Source organism: Lepus europaeus, chromosome 6, assembly GCF_033115175.1.
Source record: "Lepus europaeus isolate LE1 chromosome 6, mLepTim1.pri, whole genome shotgun sequence".
In the NCBI taxonomy this organism is placed as follows: domain Eukaryota; kingdom Metazoa; phylum Chordata; class Mammalia; order Lagomorpha; family Leporidae; genus Lepus; species Lepus europaeus.
The window spans coordinates 130,138,344-130,158,433 of record NC_084832.1 but is presented as its reverse complement, the minus strand read 5'-3'; the positions used below and the strand labels follow the sequence as shown (position 1 = coordinate 130,158,433).

At 49.4% G+C, this 20,090-nt stretch overlaps 1 protein-coding gene across 2 annotated transcripts in view; it reads left to right on the top strand.

Annotated features, from left to right (window-relative positions):
* Positions 1-20,090, top strand: part of NELL2 (neural EGFL like 2) — a 482,922-nt gene that overhangs the window by 446,594 nt on the left and 16,238 nt on the right. For both annotated transcript variants that reach the window (XM_062195104.1, XM_062195103.1), the window contains exon 17: positions 18,472-18,612. In XM_062195104.1, the coding sequence (XP_062051088.1) occupies positions 18,472-18,612 (141 nt within the window). The remainder of the gene's footprint in view (positions 1-18,471; positions 18,613-20,090) is intronic.

Genomic DNA, 20,090 nt, shown 5'->3' with positions numbered 1-20,090 from the left:
TGTCATTTGCTTCTTAGTTATTAGCCAGTGGTTTTAAAAATCTCACAACAGCACCTTCAGTACAAGGTGGGGCAGGAGGTGACTGTGCCCCCTCTGACAATCTGAACAATTCCCCAGGCCCAGCGTCTCTTCATCAGACTCTCCCTAACTGTTCCCAAGCACCCTTCAACAATGTTTACATTAGGATTATTTGCTGCACTTCCCAGGTTTTGTTGCTGCTTGCTTAGTGGGCATCTCACTTTTCTATGTGAACATTGGTAGGTGCTGGAGAAGGGGGAGAAGGACCTTGGGAGAAGAGGGAGCCCATGCCGTGGCAGCACCTCCGGCCTCACAGGTCGGCATCGTAAGCGCTCTGCTATGCATCCCCAAGTCTAATCAGCAGCCTGGTCTCATGATTGAATGTTGAGCCTGTATGCTTTCAGAACAACATGCGTGTTCAGGAGGAACCAATCAAATCAGGGCACACAGCACCTGACACCTGGGTTTCCCGTGCATGTACACGTGAATGCAGACTGCAGACTTCAGATGGTTTATATGGTATAGACTATTGAATTAGGGAAATACGTGGAAACACTTCATCTTTAAGACTGCTGTATAAAAATATATCTACTTAGTATACACGTGTTGTTGAGTTTCAGGTTAAATGCTCATATATACCTGTGAAACCACCAGATTGCAGACCATAACCGTATCCATTACCTCCCAAAGTTTACTCTTGATTCCCTTATTATTGTTTTGGCTTTGTCTTTTAAGCATTGTCACAGTAAGTTCTACCCTCCCAGTGATGTTAAGTATGTGGTAGAAGATAGCTGTAGGCACCTGGTCCATCTCTAGAACTTGTTTGTCCGTGTAACTCAAACTGTGCACCCTTTCACCATCGCCTCCCCATCTTCCTCTCCCCTAGTCCTGGAAGCCACCAGTCAGCTTTGCTTCTCTGGATTGGACCTTTGTAGAATCCACATGTGAGATGAGAGTGTGTGTGTGCCTGACTTGTTTCACTCACTATTTTTACGGTGCCACCCCATCCATCCCTGTTGTCTTTTCAGACTCATATATAAATGAGTTTTTTTCCTGGGTTCTCTTATTCTGTCCCCTTGAGCTATGTCAGTCTTTTTTTATGCCAGTACCATGTTGTTTTATTATTTGTAATTTAATTTGAACTCAGGAATTATGATGCCAGCTTTGCCAGTTTGGGTCTGTTGTGGTTCCATACAAGTTTTTAGGATTTCCCCCCTATTTTTGAGAAAAATAATTGCTATAGAATATTTATAAAGATTGTATTGAATCTGCTGATCACTGTGTAGTGTACACATTTTAGCAAATTGATTATTGCAATCCATGAATATCGGATGTCCTTCCATTTATAAACAACCATTTTTTTTCATCATTCTTTTACAATTATCAGTATGTAGATCTTTCACCCACTTGGTCAAATTAGGCCTGAGTATTTTATTTTTTTGATACTATTATAAGTGACATTTTCTTCATTTCTTTTTTCAGATAGCTCATTGTTAGTATATGGAAACACGACTGATTTTTGTATGTTGAGTTGATAGCCTACCCTGTTAGCGAATTTCTTTTTCAGTTCCTGCATTGGGAGTTTGTCTTCATTTTTTGTTGCTGTAACAGAATATCAGGAATTGGGGCTGGCGCCGTGGCTCACTAGGCTAATCCTCCGCCTACGGCGCTGGCACTCTGGGTTCTAGTCCCGGTCGGGGCGCCGGTTCTGTCCCGGTTGCTTCTCTTCCAGTTCAGCTCTCTGGTGTGGCCTGGGAAGGCAGTGGAGGATGACCCAAGGGCTTGGACCCTGTACCTGCATGGGAGACCAGGAGGAAGCACCTGGCTCCTGGCTTCGGATCGGCGCAGCGCGCTGGCTGTAGCAGCCATTTGGGGGGTGAACCAATGGAAGAAAGACCTTTCTCTCTCTCTCACTGTACACTCTGCCTGTCAAAAAAAAAAAAAAAAAGAATACCAGGAATTGGGTAATTTATGAAGAAGGGAAATCCCCCTATTGGATCTGTGCAAGTGGAAGGTTCGGGTTCCAGAGCTCACATCTCCTGAGGACCTGCTTGTGTCCTGCATGGCAGTGGCGGCCTTGTGAGCGAGGGAAGTGGGACTGCACTCTGGCTTTGGTCAGTAACTCATTGGCTTCAACTCCTCCTAACTTTTGCGGCCCCTTCTCTGCTGTTCACTGTGTGCTTATTGCCTGTCTCCAGCCAGCTTAATGGGAATGAAGAAAGCAGGGCAGCATGTCTGCCCCCTAAGTCTCTCACTTTCAGAGGGCTGAAACTCTAGCTGTCCAGCTGTAGACTGAGAAAGAAGAGGAAATGGGTTTCTGTGTGCTGTGCAACCTCTGCCGCACTCCACATGCTACTGTAACCATTTTCATTCTTTCCAGATGATTTCAGGCCTCCCGTATATTTTTGGTTTGATTTTTAAGGTGCAGAGATCCTTCTTGACTTACTGGAGTCACTCTGGGCTGGAATATAAAAGATCAAAACTGAGGTTCTTAAATCCACCGCAGGGGTTTGCACCGTGGCTCAGTTAGTTAATCCTCTGCCTGCAGCGCCGGCATCCCATATGGGCGCCGGATTCTGTCTCGGTTGCTCCTCTTCCAGTCCAGCTCTCCACTGTGGCCCGGGAGGGCAGTGGAGGATGGCCCAAGTGCTTGGGCTCCTGCACCCGCATGGGAGAGCAGGAGAAGCACCTGGCTCCTGGCTTCGGATCGGCGTAGCTCTAGCCGTAGCAGCCATTTGGGGGGTGAACCAACGGAAGGAAGACCTTTCTCTGTCTCTCTGTCTAACTCTCTGTCAAATAAGTAAATAAGGAATGTTAAGGGGGGCCGGCGCAGTGGGTTAATCCTCTGCCTGTGGCGCCAGCATCCCATATGAAAAAAAAAATCCACTACAGAATCATTTCCTGTGAAGAAATAGTATTGCTTAATTAAGGTCCTTTCATTAATGCCCTTTTGATTGCTTTGAAAGCAACACAGGCGAATTCAAATGCATCCAGCACTTGCTGAGTATGAATTAATCAGAAATGGACACATTTTATTGAGGTCTGCTGTGTGCCAGGTTATCTCTTGGGGCTCCAAGGTGAGCAACGCGAGGCCCAGTGCTGTGTGCCAGGTTATCTCCTGGGGCTCCAAGGTGAGCAACGCGAGGCCCAGTGCTGTGTGCCAGGTTATCTCCTGGGGCTCCAAGATGAGCAACGCGAGGTCCAGTGCTGTGTGCCAGGTTATCTCCTGGGGCTCCAAGGTGAGCAACGCGAGGCCCAGTGCTGTGTGCCAGGTTATCTCCTGGGGCTCCAAGGTGAGCAACGCGAGGCCCAGTGCTGTGTGCCAGGTTATCTCCTGGGGCTCCAAGGTGAGCAACGCGAGGCCCAGTGCTGTGTGCCAGGTTATCTCCTGGGGCTCCAAGGTGAGCAACGCGAGGCCCAGTGCTGTGTGCCAGGTTATCTCCTGGGGCTCCAAGGTGAGCAACGCGAGGTCCAGTGCTGTGTGCCAGGTTATCTCTTGGGGCTCCAAGGTGAGCAACGCGAGGTCCAGTGCTGTGTGCCAGGTTATCTCCTGGGGCTCCAAGGTGAGCAACGCGAGGCCCAGTGCTGTGTGCCAGGTTATCTCCTGGGCCTCCAAGGTGAGCAACGCGAGGCCCAGTGCTGTGTGCCAGGTTATCTCCTGGGGCTCCAAGGTGAGCAACGCGAGGTCCAGTGCTGTGTGCCAGGTTATCTCCTGGGGCTCCAAGGTGAGCAACACGAGGTCCAGTGCTGTGTGCCAGGTTATCTCCTGGGGCTCCAAGGTGAGCAACACGAGGCCCAGTGCTGTGTGCCAGGTTATCTCCTGGGGCTCCAAGGTGAGCAACACGAGGCCCAGGGCCTGGCCGGGCCGACACTTGGCTGAGGCTGGCAGACTCTCAGCAGCCTGATAGATGTCCCAGTGGGGCGGAAGGAGAGTGTGAGCCCAGCACCTGGAATGGCTTCTGGATGAGTGAAACCTGCAAAGAGATCTAAAGGGAGGGAGTGTGTGTGTGAGAAAGAGAGAGCCTGGCGGGCAAAAGCGAGGGGCAAGGGTCAGTGCAGCTCTCCGAGCGTAGGGTCTGGGCAGGGGTAGGGGATCGGGAGGGCATGAGCCCAGATGGTGCTGACTGTTAATTGATGTAAAGAGCATAGGTGAGCTGCTCTTTTAACCAAATCGCCTTTCATTCCATGAGCTGCAGTATCTTTTTTGTGAGTCTTTTTAAATTTTAAAACCAGTGTGTGTTTAACTTCACAAAAGTTATAAAATGAGAACTGTACAAAATAAAATAAAGGCATTTGTAATAGCTCTGTTCCTACAGAGACTGGGTTTGTTTTCCTCTGGATTCCTCGTATCATTTCTCTTGTCACCCTACAAATCTAAAAGAAAAAGTGTGTGTGTGTGTGTGTGTGTGTTGGGTAAGGAGTGTATAAATGACAGAATGGACTTTGGATGAAGAAGATACCCGGTAGTTAGTAGCTCACAATTAGCAAAGCTCATTACATGAGATAATCACCAAAAGAACCAAAGCCTTTGTTCCCCCTTTTTGAGATGTTTCCCAAACACAGAATTAGGCTGGCTGTGTATGATCAGACTCCGACCTGGAGGCCCTGAGATTGCATTTGGGGTTGCCTCCGCAGTACAATTGGATTGCACAACTCATGTGATTGATCCTGAAGAAATGGGTTGTTAGAATGAACACAAAATATAATTAGTGTGGAAAAGTTTGGTTACCTGACCTTGTGTGGACAGTCACCATCCGTCGGAGAGGCTGTGAGATTTCAGAGCCCCATTAAAGAGCAAACATGTTTACAAAACCACGGGCTGTTTCAGTGCGCCGTAATTGGAAGGAGTTAGTGGTTTGCTCAGTTGCTCTCTCGCTGGTGTGTTCCCTTCAGTTATCTGTGTGGGGAGGTGTGTTCTGTTTCTGGCTGAGAGGCGCTGGCAGTCTCAGCAGACTGGAGTGCTGGTTACAGAGCTGCTGGGAGAGTCACATGACACTGGCTGGGCACCTCTGCTGGGGACGGAGGCTCGGGGCGGTGCCCGGCGACTTCTTACCCACGTATGGAAACAGGCTCCCTGAGCGCGTTTCACTCAGAGCAGCATTTCCTGTGATAGGGATGTGTCAGGTAGTTTGCAAATACATACAGACAGCTATTTTGGCTGGCACCTCCCAGTCCTGGTCTGCCATTCAAAGCTTGTTTTCCTGAATACCAGCCAGCAAGCTCATCTCAATGCACACAGCCTTGTGAGCACTACGCTCATAATTAGAAGGCTCGTAGGCACCCATTCCACAGAACACTCCCGCCCTCTGTCCCGCTGGATGGATGGAGAAATCAGAGTCCTCCCGGAAAGACAGGTCAAGTGGGCGAGCTGATGCCTGCTGTTGGAGTGACTGGACGCACAACCCCGGGTCGTCCCGGTGCGGAGCTCGCGGTCTGCTTAAAGGCCGCTCGGAAAGCAGGCACTGGGTCAGGGTGAGCTGATGAGCAAGTGCCGTGAGCAGAGGTGCGGCTGGAAGTTTCCCGTCAGCGCGCCTGACTCCAGGGGCCTGGCTCCCGCTGAGCCTCCGCGAGGCAGCACGGTGCAGAGAGCAGCTTCTCTTCCCCAGATTCACAGGCGGCCTTGTCCATCCGCCTCGTGGTGCCGGCCCTGTGTTGCAGCAAATGTTCCTGCTGTGTCTGTGGCTTTAAATAAAACTGTGAACTCTTAGGTTCTCAGTGTCGGCTGCACGTGTGTTGCATGATAGATGCTAGATAAATGTGTGTCAAATGAACGGGGGGAACTGTTCTGAGTCTCCCGTCTGACCTGTTGGCTCTGTTGTGGATGTAATAAAAACCACACAGGTTTTTGAGCAGCTTTCAGGAGTTTGTAAAATAACTCTCATTCAGTGCTGGGTTCAGCGTGCCGCCCCTGTGTTGTGGCGACTTGTGAGTCTGTCTTAGCGCAGAGGCATTTGTAGGTATAGACAGGAGGCAGCTGGGGATGCCCTGGGGCCTGCAGGAGCCCATCTGTTCTGGCACTGTCTTCCCGGTAGGTCCTACAGGATTCCCACCCTGCTACCGATCCTGCCTGTGGCCCCTGTTCCTTCCCAGCCACTGCATTTCCCCCAGAATTGCCCTTGGCTCTTTCTTGTCTCTCTGTCCTCTCTACCTTGCTAGCTTTGTCCAACCAGGTTCAGTTTTCATGGCCCTGATTGGGTCACTTTCCTGATTCTAGCTCTGAGAGCTTTGTCCAGAGCCCCATTGTCCTTTGCACCTAGATGTCATTGCTAACTGACACATGGTTCTGTCAGACTCAACACTTATGAAGACCAGCAATGGTTTCTTGAAGGAAAACAGAAATGTGATCAAAGGTCAGCAGACGACCTAGAAAGCCCTGGGGTGGAGAGTAGCTGTCCCCTAACTCACTCTGCCGGCTTTTTAGTGGCTTCACTTATAAGGGGTTCCCTCTCTGAATGCAAAACCAGAAGATGGCCCAAGCAACTGTGTCCCCACAGCTTGCTTCCCCCAGAGACGCGTAGGACCCGAGCAGCGGGGACACAGTCTGGCTGCTGTGACTCCATGGTGCACAGGGGAGGAAGCAGACTCACCAGGCTGTGGGATCAGCAGCAGAGAGGGGCCAGGACAGGCCTGCTGGAGCTGGGATGTAGCTGAGCCGGAATGCGCTTGGGAGACGCTGCCAGTGGGATTTGTGGATGGATTGGACAGAGGGACAAGAGAGAGAAGCTCAGGGTGCCTGTGTGTTTCTTTGCCTAACTAGACAGCGTTGGCATCTTAGGAGACAGGGAAGCCTTCAGACAGAGCAGCTGTGTGTCTTGGTGGAGACTGCGTGGATAACTGAGGCTGCAGGTCTAGACTGGAGGGGAGAGTCTGCGTCATAAAGGAGCTTGGGTGGTCTGTTACTTTCCTAGGGCTATAACGAAGTTCCTCCAAATAGGGGGCTTAAAACAGCAGAGATTGAGTTCTAACAGCTCTGCAGGGCGCAAGGCCAACATCAAGAGGTCAGCAGGGCTGGCGCCGCGGCTCAATAGGCTAATCCTCCTCCTGCGGTGCCGGCACACCAGGTTCTAGTCCCAGTCGGGGCGCTGGATTCTGTCCCGGTTGCCCCTCTTCCAGGCCAGCTCTCTGCTATGGCCCGGGAGTGCAGTGGAGGATGGCCCAAGTCCTTGGGCCCTGCATCCCATGGGAGACCAGGAGAAGCACCTGGCTCCTGGCTTCCGATCAGCGCAGTGCACTGATCACAGCGCGCCGGCCGCGGCGGCCATTGGAGGGTGAACCAACGCAAAAGGAAGACCTTTCTCTCTGTCTCTCTATCTCACTGCCGACTCTTCCTGTCAAAAAAAAAAAAAAACAGGGGCTCTGAGGGATCCATTCGTGCCTCTTCCAGCTCCTATTGGCTTTGGCCGGGGCAACGGAACTCCAGTCTCTGTCTCACTCTGAGTGTCCTCTAGCCATTTAATCCAGGTCTGCCCTAAATCTAGGGTGGACAGTATGATAAAGAAATGTATCTTTGTTGCTTTTATTATGTTGTTCACTTCTTAATTATGAGCTGGAAAGCAATGAAAACGGTTTCCACTAATTCTGTAATGTTATCACCCAACTTACTACAGAGAATTTTATGGCTTTCAAAGTTGCATTGTTGTCATAATTTATTTTTTAAAAAATTCCCATGAGAAAATCAGTCACCTCATTTCAAATTTCAGACACTATTCTTCACCTGAATCTGGCAGAGTTACTCTGAATGATCTGATTCCCAGCTGGGTTTGTGTTCCTCGAATGCCAGCCCCTGACTGTTGACAGTGGACTCCACCAAAGCGCAGCTCAAGGCAGACATGACCTTGTGATTTTAACAAATCTGCAGATAAACAGGAAAGCCAACAACTCAGTCACGGGTAACAGAGTTGATTAATCATCTCAAGGATCTTTAATTACTTGCTCTTTATCAACATAATGTAGCTACCTGTGCCAGATATGGTGCTATGCTATAACAGAACAGGGTTTGCTGTTCTCTGTGTATCTAACTCAACTGTATAATTTGAAGTTAGGCTTAAACTAACCTAAAGAAAGTGCCCAAGAAATGAATTATTTTAATTTTTTACTGTTTTCTGTTACCACATAATTCATAAAATACAAGGTGTACATATCTAAAACTGTAAGCAGTATGTTTTCTTGTAAATGCTATAACTCATGTTAACATCTTCATATGCAGACAAAATATAATTATTCATAAATTGCAGGTCAGATTTTAATTCTTTCTAAACATTTACTGAGTAAGTAAGGGTTTGCCTGTCATCAGACAGCTTACCGGTGATGCTGTCCATCTCACAGAGCCTTGGGCTTTCCTTAGAACCATGAACCAGACAGGTTCATCTCCCAGTTGGAAGTGTGCACTTAGGCAAGTCTAGTACACTTTCATTCCCTACGAGTCCAACCAAATTAGCAAAGTAGAAACAAGTAAAAAACAGCAGGCAGAAGGAAGGCAGAACAAGATGGCAGGTAAGAGTCTAGGTGATCATCCCCCACCTCCACCCAGACAGGAACATCCACCTGAAGAAATATCCATGCATGAAAACACCTTCACAGAAGCTAAGGTAACCGGTGAAAGATCACCACATCTGCTTATAGCAGATGTCTTGCACAATGTAGGAAGAATAGTGTTAGGTTATTTTCATCACCCCCGCTCCAACCATGAGCAGAATGGTGCACAGGAACATACTGGCCGTCTGGGGACAGAGAGAGAAGTGAGCATGGAATTTTGTTCCCAACACCATGCCTGCTTGAGTAAAGCTCAGCCCTGTGCAGACCTCACAGCCACTAAATCCAGGCTCATACCTGCACACTGAGCCTCTACAGGATGGATGAGATCTCTGGTCCACACAGCCACCACTGACTACAGCAGTCTTGGATCCAGGACAGATTTTAGCAGCAAGTAGATGTCCATTAACCATTCTGTTGCACTCCAGTGCTTCACTAGTTCAGCAGCAATGGGCTCTGGGTGTGTGCAGTGTTGCACCACACTCAGAGGCCATGGGATTCTACTGGCACTGTGGCCCTGGGTATAGGGCACCCCCAGTTCTACAGTGTTTGCAGTATTACAGGCTTAGGAACCAACCAGAAGAACCTACCCAGAGACTCTGGACAGGCTTATTGTTCCCAGACAAACCAGACTACAAAGATGGGAATAAATACCTGGTTATTTAACCCAAAAAAAACTATGGACAGCCACAAGCATCAAGGACAGTTAGGGAAATACTACGTCCTCAAATGAGTAAACTAAAGGGCTGAGTGAACATCCCTCAACAAATGGCGATGCATGAACTGCTCAAGAGTTTAAAATGGTTGGGAAACTTCAGGAGAACATGAAGAAAACAGTAATTAACCAGAATAATAAAACTGAATAGAAACTGAAAATAATAAATCCAACAGGAATTCTGGAACCTAAAACTACAATGAAAAAGTAAAAAATGCAATAGAGAACATTAGCATCACAGTTTTTCTAAAGATTTATTTATTTGAAAAGCAGAGTTAGAAGGAGTGGGAGTGGGAGGGGGTAGGAGGGGAGAGAGAGAGAGAGATACCTTCCATCTGCTGGTTCACTCCTCCCATAGCCACAACAGCTGGAGTTGGGCCAGGTTGAAGCCAGGAGCCAGGAACTTCTTCCAGGTCTCCCATGGGGGTGTAGGGACACAAGTAATTGGACCATCATTTGCTGCTTTCCCCGGCAAATTAGCAGGGAAATGGATTAAATATGGAGCAGCCAGAACTCAAACTGGTGCCAATATGGAATGCCAGTGGTGTAGGGACAGTTTAACCGGCTTTCACACAACACTGGCCCCCAACAGCAAAACTGATTAACCAAAAAAAAAAATCTGTGAACTCAGAGACAGATTATTTGAAAATACACAGGGGAAGGCTGGCACCACGGCTCACTTGGCTAATCCTCTGCCTGTGGCACCAGCACCCTGGGTTCTAGTCCCGTTCAGGGCGCCGGATTCTGTCCCAGTTGCTCCTCTTCCAGTACAGCTCTCTGCTGTGGCCTGGGAGGGCAGTGGAGGATGGTCCAGGTCCTTAGACCCTGCACTCACATGAGAGACCAGGAGGAAGCACCTGGCTCCTGGCTTCGGATTGGCGCAGCGTGCTGGCTGTAGTGGCCACTTAGGGGGGGGGGTGAACCAATGGAAGGAAGACCTTTCTCTGTCTCTCTCACTGTCTAACTCTGCCTGTCAAAAAAAAAAAAAGAAAGAAAGAAAGAAAGAAAAGAAAATACACAGGGGAAAAGAAAGAAAAATGGAGTGAAGACAGCTGATGGTTTGAGACAGTATTTAAATAGCTTATGCTCCTTTCACTGTAGTTCAGCAGAGACTAGAGAATGACACATTGCTAAAACTTTATTAAGGAATAGAAGACGTTCCAAAACTGGAGAAAGACATAAGTACCCAGGTACGTGAAGGTCAAAAGACATCCATCCATTCACTCCAAGTAAGATGACTGCGAGGCATCAAATTGTCTGAGATCGAACCGTCGGATTCTGAAAGCACCAAGGGAAAAGCAGCCAATGACGCAGAAGGGAGTCCAGCACAACTAACAGACTTACCGTCAGACCTTGCATTCCACAAATGGAGGGCTGAAGGCAAACGCTGTGAGGGCTCCAGCTTCACAGAACGCTGGAGAGAAAGGATGTTGATAACATGATCATGTAAAATATAGAACATAACAGTGACAGTGTACAGGTCAGGGTGTTCTAATACTGTAATGGTGATTTCACATCACTTATGGCTTTAATATGAAGTCTAAAAGACAAAACCATTAAAATAGTGACAACCACAAAATTTATTAAGGAAATTCAGTATAAAAATTTATAAACCATGACATCAAAAATTGAGTGAAGTAAAACTGTGAAAGACTTCTTTGTGATCAAACTTAAATTGTTACATTAAGAAAGACAGTAAGAGAGGAAGGATATACAAAGCAATCAGAAATCAGTTAACAAAATGGCAGTAATAACTCTTTACCTTTAACAGAATGAAAAAAAAAACAATATCCAATTATATGCTATTTACAAAAGACTGAATTCGCCTGTAAGGACACATACAGACTAAAAGTGAAGAGATGGAGAAAGATATTCCAGACAAGCAAACTGAAAAAATAGCAGGAGGCACTGTAGTTAAAAGAAATAAAAAGGATACCATATAATGATAAAGGCATCAGTTCGGCAAGGTAATATTACAGTTGTAAAAATATGAACCCCATACTGGAGTTCCCTGATATACCAAATTGGGGACAGTACACCCTGCTTACAGTAACAGACAGCCCACCCAGACACAATCAACCAGGAGACATTAAAGTGTACTCTGCACCAAAGGTATGTGACACACACCCACAGAATCTCCCACACACGCTTCTGAACTGCTCAGGAAGCGTTCTCTAGGACAGACAGACAGACAGCTCTGCACAAATTCAAGGAGACTGAAATCACAGGGTGGATCACTGATTCCCAGCAGCTGCAGTGATAATGGTGGAGAAGGAGGTGGGGAGATGTTGGCCCAAGAGCAGGAAGAAGCCATTCAGGAGACCTGTGTTCAGCAGATGCCTGTAGCTGACGATGATCTATTTTATTGTTGAAAAATGCGAAGAAAGTGATCACAAAAGTGATAACTGTGTGAGAGAATGTTTGTTAATTATCTAGATTTAACAGTTCCATAGTGTTACACACCTGAACACCTCAGGTTGTGCACAACAAATACAGTTTTATGTGTCAATTTAGTTTCATTTTTCAAGATTTGTTTATTTTTTGAAGAAGCTACAGAGAAAGTGGGAGATAGAGAGAGATTGAGATTAATCTTCATCCATCGGTTCACTACCCAAATGGCCTCAATGGTCGGGACTAGGCCAGGCCCAAGCCAGGAGCCACGAACTCCATCTGGGTCTCCCACATGAGTGGCAGGGGCCCAAGCACTAAGGCCATCATGCTGTACTTTGCAAGCCCATTACCAGGGGACTGTGTCAGAAGTTGAGCAAGCAGGACTACAACCATTGCCCATATGAAGTGCTGGTGTCACCAACGGTGGCTTAACCTACTGAGCCCCAAAGCCAACCCCTATATGTCAGTTTAAAGATTTAAATTTGTAAAGGATTAATAACCCAATACTAGGAACAACCCAGGTGTTTGTCAGGGGCTAACCAGTGGAAGTTGAGTCAGCAATAAGAAAGGAAAAACAATTTCTACTTGTAAATATCTGGGTGAATCCTCAGAGAGACAGTGAGTGGGGGCAGGGACGGGGAGCCATTCCCAAATGCTGTGTGCTGTGTGACTGCATTTATCAGCACCTTGGAAGGTTGAGTTGCTGAAATGGAGAGCAGACCCATGGCTGGTAGGGGTGGGTGGATGAGGACAGTGGAGGAGCCCTGTTCTGAGGGCACTGTGCTGTCTTGACTGCGTCTGTCTCAGGGTCCTGGTTATGCCCTGTGGTCTGTTGCTCATGTTACTGTGCTTGGGGAAGTGGGTGTAAGAAAATACAGTCCCTCTGTTAGGTCTTACAACTACGTGTGAATTTGTGATTATCTCAAAATGGTTAAATTTTAAAAAATGGACAGGAACTTAAAAATGTGAAGTGAATCTGGCATTCTGGGTATGATCCTATCACAAATGACGGCAAAGATACAGTCTTGAGCATAACATACATATGCATTATAAAGGGTCATGTCTTTTTCTATACAACTCGAGCACTGTACTGTGCTATTCACTGCAATGAAAATGATTAAAAGTAAATACACAGCCATTAAAATAAGATATTTTTCTAAAGATTTATCTACTTATTTGAAAGAGTTAAACAAAGAAGGGGAGAGACAGAGGTCTTCCTTAGGCTGGCCACTCCACAAATGGCCACAGTGGCCAGGGCTGAGCCAGGGTGAAGCCAGGAGCCAGGAGCTTCTGCCGTGTTTCCCACGTGGGTGCAGGGGCCCAAGCACTTGTGCCATCTTCACTTCTTTCCCAGGCACATCAGAAGCAGAGCATCCATGACATGAACTGGCATCCAAATAGCTTAACCTGCTGTGCCACACAATAGCTCACTAAAATAAAGGTATTTGCCTGTTATTACTTTAATACCGTTCCACTGCTAACAGATGTGTCACGTGTTGGAAAACACTGTCCTATGTGATTATAAATTCAGATTTTCATAGATGAGGTTTTCTTAAAGCACCATTTAAATATGCGATAACTTCAGTGAGGGCAGAACTTGATTGTTTTGTACACCCTTGTTTCTGCAGAACTTGGTTCTTTGTCCATGTGGATATTCAATAAATATTAACTAGTATGCTAATGAATGAAGTACATGCTTTCATTCATCCTCTAAAATACTACCCAGTAGTAGTTAAATACTAAGTTAATGCTCTAATTCTATAAAGATTGGTTTATTTATTTGTTAGAGTTACAGAGACAGAAGGAGAGCCAGAGAGATCATCCATCCACTGGTTCACTCTCCAGATGGTCACAATGGCCACGGCTGAGCCAAGTCAGTGCCAGGAACCAGGAGTTTGACCCAGGTCTCCCACATGGGTAGTGATGGCCCAAGCTCTTGAGCCATCTTCTGCTTCTTGTCCTAGGCCATCAGCAGGAAGCTGGATCAGAAGTGGAACCGCTAGGACACAAACCAGCGCCCATACAGGATGCCAGAATCACAGGTGGCAGCTTTATCTGCTATGCCGCAGTGCTGGTCCCTTTAACTGTATGTAAAATGCATTTCAGTAGGTGTATGTGGTATCCCCAGTCTTCAGAACACTAAGGAATGTAGTGCATATCATTTGTATTAAAGAGTAAATAGAGGTAGGTATTAGGTAATGCAGATAGGAACAGTCCTGATGACTGGAAAATGAGTGAGAAGAGAAAAACGTGAAAAATAGCAAGTGAAATACCTGTCTATGCCGTGGGGACCGAGGTCGTCCTGGAACTGTGTGTCTATGCCGTGGGGATGGGGACCGAGGTGGTCCTGGAACTGCGTGTCTATGCCGTGGGGATGGGGACCGAGGTGGTCCTGGAACTGCGTGTCTGTGCCGTGGGGACCGAGGTGGTCCTGGAACTGCGTGTCTATGCCGTGGGGACCGAGGTGGTCCTGGAACTGCGTGTCTATGCCGTGGGGATGGGGACCGAGGTGGTCCTGGAACTGCGTGTCTATGCCGTGGGGATGGGGACCGAGGTGGTCCTGGAACTGCGCGTCTATGCCGTGGGGATGGGGACCGAGGTGGTCCTGGAACTGCGTGTCTATGCCGTGGGGATGGGGACCGAGGTGGTCCTGGAACTGCGCGTCTATGCCGTGGGGATGGGGAGCGAGGTGGTCCTGGAACTGCGTGTCTATGCCGTGGGGACCGAGGTGGTCCTGGAACTGCGTGTCTGTGCCGTGGGGACCGAGGGGGTCCTGGAACTGCGCGTCTATGCCGTGGGGACCGAGACAACCTTGTAGTACACCATGGAGACTAAGATAGCCCTGCAAGGGTATACTTACCCCATGGGGCCTGAGATAGCCCTACACTGTACCACAGGAAATAAGGTAGCACTGCACTATGCATCTTTTCAAAGGGGCTGAGATAGCCCGACACTGTACCACGGGGACAGATAGCCCGACACTGTACCATGGGGACAGATAGCCCCACACTGTACCACGGGGTCAGACAGCCCCACACTGTACCACGGGGTCCGATAGCCCCACACTGTACCACGGGGACCGATAGCCCCACACTGTACCACGGGGACAGACAGCCCCACACTGTACCACGGGGTCAGACAGCCCGACACTGTACCACGGGGACAGATAGCCCCACACTGTACCACGGGGACAGATAGCCCGACACTGTACCACGGGGACAGATAGCCACACACTGTACCACGGGACAGACAGCCCCACACTGTACCACGGGACAGACAGCCCCACACTGTACCACGGGACAGACAGCCCCACACTGTACCACGGGGACAGATAGCCCCGCACTGTACCACGGGGACAGACAGCCCCACACTGTACCATGGGGACAGATAGCCCCACTCTGTACCACGGGGACAGATAGCCCCACACTGTACCACGGGACAGATAGCCCCACACTGTACCACGGGTCAGATAGCCCACACTGTACCACGGGGACAGACAGCCCCACACTGTACCACGGGGACAGATAGCCCCACACTGTACCACGGGACAGATAGCCCCACACTGTACCACGGGTCAGATAGCCCACACTGTACCACGGGGACAGATAGCCCCGCACTGTACCACGGGTCAGATAGCCCACACTGTACCACGGGGACAGATAGCCCCACACTGTACCACGGGACAGATAGCCCGACACTATACCATGGGTCAGATAGCCCCACACTGTACCATGGGGACAGATAGCCCCACACTGTACCACGGGGACAGATAGCCCCACACTGTACCATGGGACAGATAGCCCCACACTGTACCACGGGACAGATAGCCCCACACTGTACCACGGGTCAGATAGCCCCACACTGTACCACGGGACAGATAGCCCCACACTGTAGCACGGGGACAGATAGCCCCACACTGTAGCACGGGGACAGATAGCCCACACTGTACCACGGGGACAGATAGCCCCACACTGTACCACGGGACAGATAGCCCCACACTGTACCACGGGTCAGATAGCCCACACTGTACCACGGGGACAGATAGCCCCACACTGTACCACGGGACAGATAGCCCGACACTGTACCACGGGTCAGATAGCCCCACACTGTACCATGGGGACAGATAGCCCCACACTGTACCACGGGGTCAGACAGCCCCACACTGTACCACGGGACAGATAGCCCCACACTGTAGCACGGGGACAGATAGCCCCACACTGTAGCACGGGGACAGATAGCCCCACACTGTACCACGGGGACAGACAGCCCCACACTGTACCACGGGACAGATAGCCCCACACTGTACCACGGGGTCAGACAGCCCCACACTGTACCACGGGGACAGATAGCCCCACACTGTACCACGGGACAGATAGCCCGACACTATACCATGGGTCAGATAGCCCTACACTGTACCATGGGGACAGATAGCCCTCAAATGTACACCTGTACCATGGACACTGAGATAACCCTGCAGATATATGCACACACACATACATGTTTTATGTGCACACTCCCCGTGAGGACCGAGAGCTCTATGACCATAGCATGGGGACTGAGATGACCCTACAGATATAAGGGATGAGAGAACCATGCACACACACATACATGTTTTATGTGAGGACCGAGAGCTCTATGACCATAGCATGGGGACTGAGATGACCCTACAGTTGTGTTGAGGTAGGAAGAGAGGACTAAACTGAGGGCTGAACACTTCTGAGATGCAGAAGAAGCAGTGGAGAAAGCCCTGTTCCATTAACAGTTACTTCCGAATCACCCATCCCCGTGATCACATTTTCTAAAATGAGAGTTTCTGAACGTGCCCACGTGGCCACTCAAATCTAATGCTTAGATCCTAACCTGTTTTCTTTTGTTCATGCATTTAGGAAATGACATAATCAATTTTCTGCATCATTTGGGCTAGAAGAAAAGATGTATAAAGCTGCAATGAGCGTAGCGTTCTGGGCCCATTCATTATCAGTGGTTCCTCAGTTAGGAAGGCCCCGAGGCTCAGATGGGATTTTTCACCAAACCTGTGTGGCCTCCGTCAATGGAAGCAGCCCACACCGGCTGTGTGCCGAGCAGGCAGCGGCTAGCAGATGGGCCACTAGCAATTATTTTGACAGTAGGAATTGCCGACGGCAGTAACTGACTTCAGAAGAAGCCAAACAGACCCCTTCATAGCCCATAAATAATGGTAAATGTTGCAGAGATACACAGTACTTATTTTTTGGCCTATTACCTACTTGTCTAAGAGAACGGTTTGCATACTGTTCTAGTGGAGGAATTCCACACTAATCAAGAAGTAAACGTGTGATGGCTTCTCTTTTGATTTTTAAAACTTACCTATACATTTACCATTACTATTTCTCTTTCAAAATTGAACATTAGACAAGTGGAAAATCTAAAAGAAAATGTTAGGAAGATAGGCTTCCACAAGTTTGGAGTTAGAGGAGTGTGAAATAGGAAGTAGACCTGCCGGCTGGAGTGGACTCCTGAGGGCCGGAGCTCGCAGAGCCAGCTGGCCCTGCTTCCGTGTCCAACACCCTGTGCCCAGCCCCCGCGGCAGGGCGGGAAGCATAGCAGCAGGTTCTGGCCTGCCTCCACGCGGGGCCAGCACCACGTGGGGTCCATGGGGGTATATTTTGCAGCTTTAGTGGTGGGTTGCCATTGGATCATTTATAGGGGTCTCCATCAGCCCACAGGACCCAGATCAGGAGGTAATGAAAAGAAAGGGGCTCTTTGTGTGGCCACTGGGACTACTCTTTGAGCAAAGAGAAGGACTTGGACTGGGTCAGATGCTCCTACCATTCAGCAGATGAAACCAGGAGAATAAAGTCCCCCGCACTTGGGACTAGTAGTGACCTCCAAGGGGAAGCCTGGGTCACGTCCAGAGGTCTCTCTGCCATGTTTCTCCGATTTCGGCCTGGCTGTGCTTGCACGAAGAAGCACGCATCCAGAAGTCAGGCAGCTGGGATGTTTAGGTGTCTTTGGGTAAATCCCATGATTTCCTGTCGCCTCACATTTTCCTGTGTTTGACACACTCCTGCCTGACATTTTGCAGAGTTTAGTACATGTATGTGAAGCAGTACAATATAATATATGTGAAATAAATATGTAAATGATTGTATGAAATAAGTACCTGTGAACCGCGTGAGGTGAATGTCCTGTATTGCTGACAGCCGGTTGGTGCACACCTGCTGCTGACCTAGGTATTGGACACAGGTGGGGCGGGGGGGGGGGGGCGGTGCGGTGTGTAGTTTCACTGATCCCAGGTGGCTCTAGGCTGCAGAGGCCGATTTGTGGCTCAGGTGACACGTCCATCCAGGGTGCTGTCCTCCTTCAGAACTCCCCCTCATCCTCAGAGCCTCTGGAGATTGTAGGTCACTGTGGTGGGGAGGGCACCCTGGGAGTCACCATGTTCCTTAACAGCTGTGCGTAGGGGTGACACACACCTCCCCATTGGCATAAGGCAGTAACAGGGCCACACCTAGCACGAGGGGCCTGGAGAGCTGCAGTGCTACTAGGAGTCCAGAAGAGTCTGGACTATTTGATGGGCAGCACTGGTGACCATCACAGATAGTTCTGTCTATGTTCTACGGCTGGATGACTTGCAGGAGAGAAGCCTTCAGGGTGGCACTGACACCTACTACCGACAGCACCCCATTCTTTCTGGACAGCGTTTGCTAACCAAGTGACTTTCTCGATTTCCCAGTTTTAAGGATTTGGTGGCATTAAAAAGTGCGATAGCCCTACTGCAGACTATCTTGAAAAGCAGCAGTAGTATAAAATCTCACTTCTGTTTCCTTTGCCAGACATTGATGAGTGCTCTGAAGGCTTTGTGCAGTGTGACAGCCGCGCCAACTGCGTTAACCTGCCTGGATGGTACCACTGCGAGTGCCGGGACGGCTACCATGACAACGGGCTGTTCTCTCCGAGTGGGGAGTCGTGCGAAGGTCAGTGCCGGGGAGGGCCCAGAGTTCAGGCGCTCTCAAGTGGCGCAGACAGCACAGAGGACGTGGCAGACTGATTCCTGTTTAAGACATGTGTGGTTTTGTTGTCTGTACAAGAGTGATGAAAAACATGGTAAAACCTAACTTTAGCTTATGAACTATCATAATTAATTTTTAAATAATTGAACTTTGTGACACTTATCAATAGATACCTGTGAAACTAGGAGGATGTTTTCTGAATGAAAAAACACATACTGTCACATCTACATTTAAAAATGGAAACATGCAAAGCACTGACCCCAAAGTAGGTAGAGAACACGGAGAGGAGAGCAGGCCCAGGGAGAATGGGCAGGGAGCTGCACGGGTTCCACGGCCGAGGGTGGCCCACCAGGTGCCTGCTGGCGGGGCCCCCGCACAGGCCCCTCGCCTGGATAACGAGGCAGTGGTTCGTGTGCGGAATGCTGGGTCTGCGGCATACGAGCGGTTCTCAGCCTCACAGCAGTAGGAAATTCAGTCAGACCCTTCGGTTAGCTGCCGTTGGTTTTGCATTATTTTCAGTGAATGACAAGCAAGGCTTTAGAAAGCAGAGCTCAGTCAGTGAGGGCCAGCAACACCGTCCGGCTCCAAAGGCTGTGTCCTCAGCATTGCTGGCGCAGGAGTGGAGAACAAAGGGAGACTCGTGATTCTCTCTGGCGGTACTTACTGAGAGTAACGGGGTGAGCAGGCTGGAGTCGGGGAAGCCTTGGAGAACCTAACTCCCAGATGCTGACGTGTGAAAGCTCAGGCCCTCTGCCTAGGCCTCGGAGGGTGTCACACAGAGATCCCTGCAGGACGGGGTGAGGGGTGCCACAGCTTCCAGCTCTGTTCAGGCAGCAGAGTTCTGCACCTCATGAGAGGATGCAGCTCGGTAGTCACAGGGATGGGATGAACCTGGGGTTTGCAGATAACCACCTGTTGTGGGCCGAGGCATCCCCTTGTATTTATGAGAGCCCTAGAGTATTTACAGCGGAGGAAGCAGGGAACCACACGTGTGAAGTGCAGGTGGACCTGAGATGGCTGTTCCCTAAGAAGCTCCTCTGCTGTCTCCCGAGTGTTTAATAAGACCACCACGCATGAGGGATGAACACTGGATGTTTGTAAATCATGCGAATCACACAGACATCTGCAGACTGAGATGCTTCTTCCGTTAGCCTGTCCTTTTCCCCAGCTTCTGGGTGTGGCCTGTGTCTGACTGGCGCCCTTACATGCTGCTTTCTGTGGAGCAAAGACGTCCCCTCGGCTGCTGGCCGTCCTCCGCATTTATGACGCAGACCTCCAGTGGGCTAAGCTAGTTACCTGCTGACGCGTAGAACAGGACTCTCAGATGAGCCACTGAAAACGAGGAACACCGTCGTGCCGTCTGTGGGTGGTGCTCAGCTGGGTGCCTGTCTCCCGAGGTTGGAGTCGAGCTCTCCTCTCCTGGAGGCCTCTGTGGACGGCCA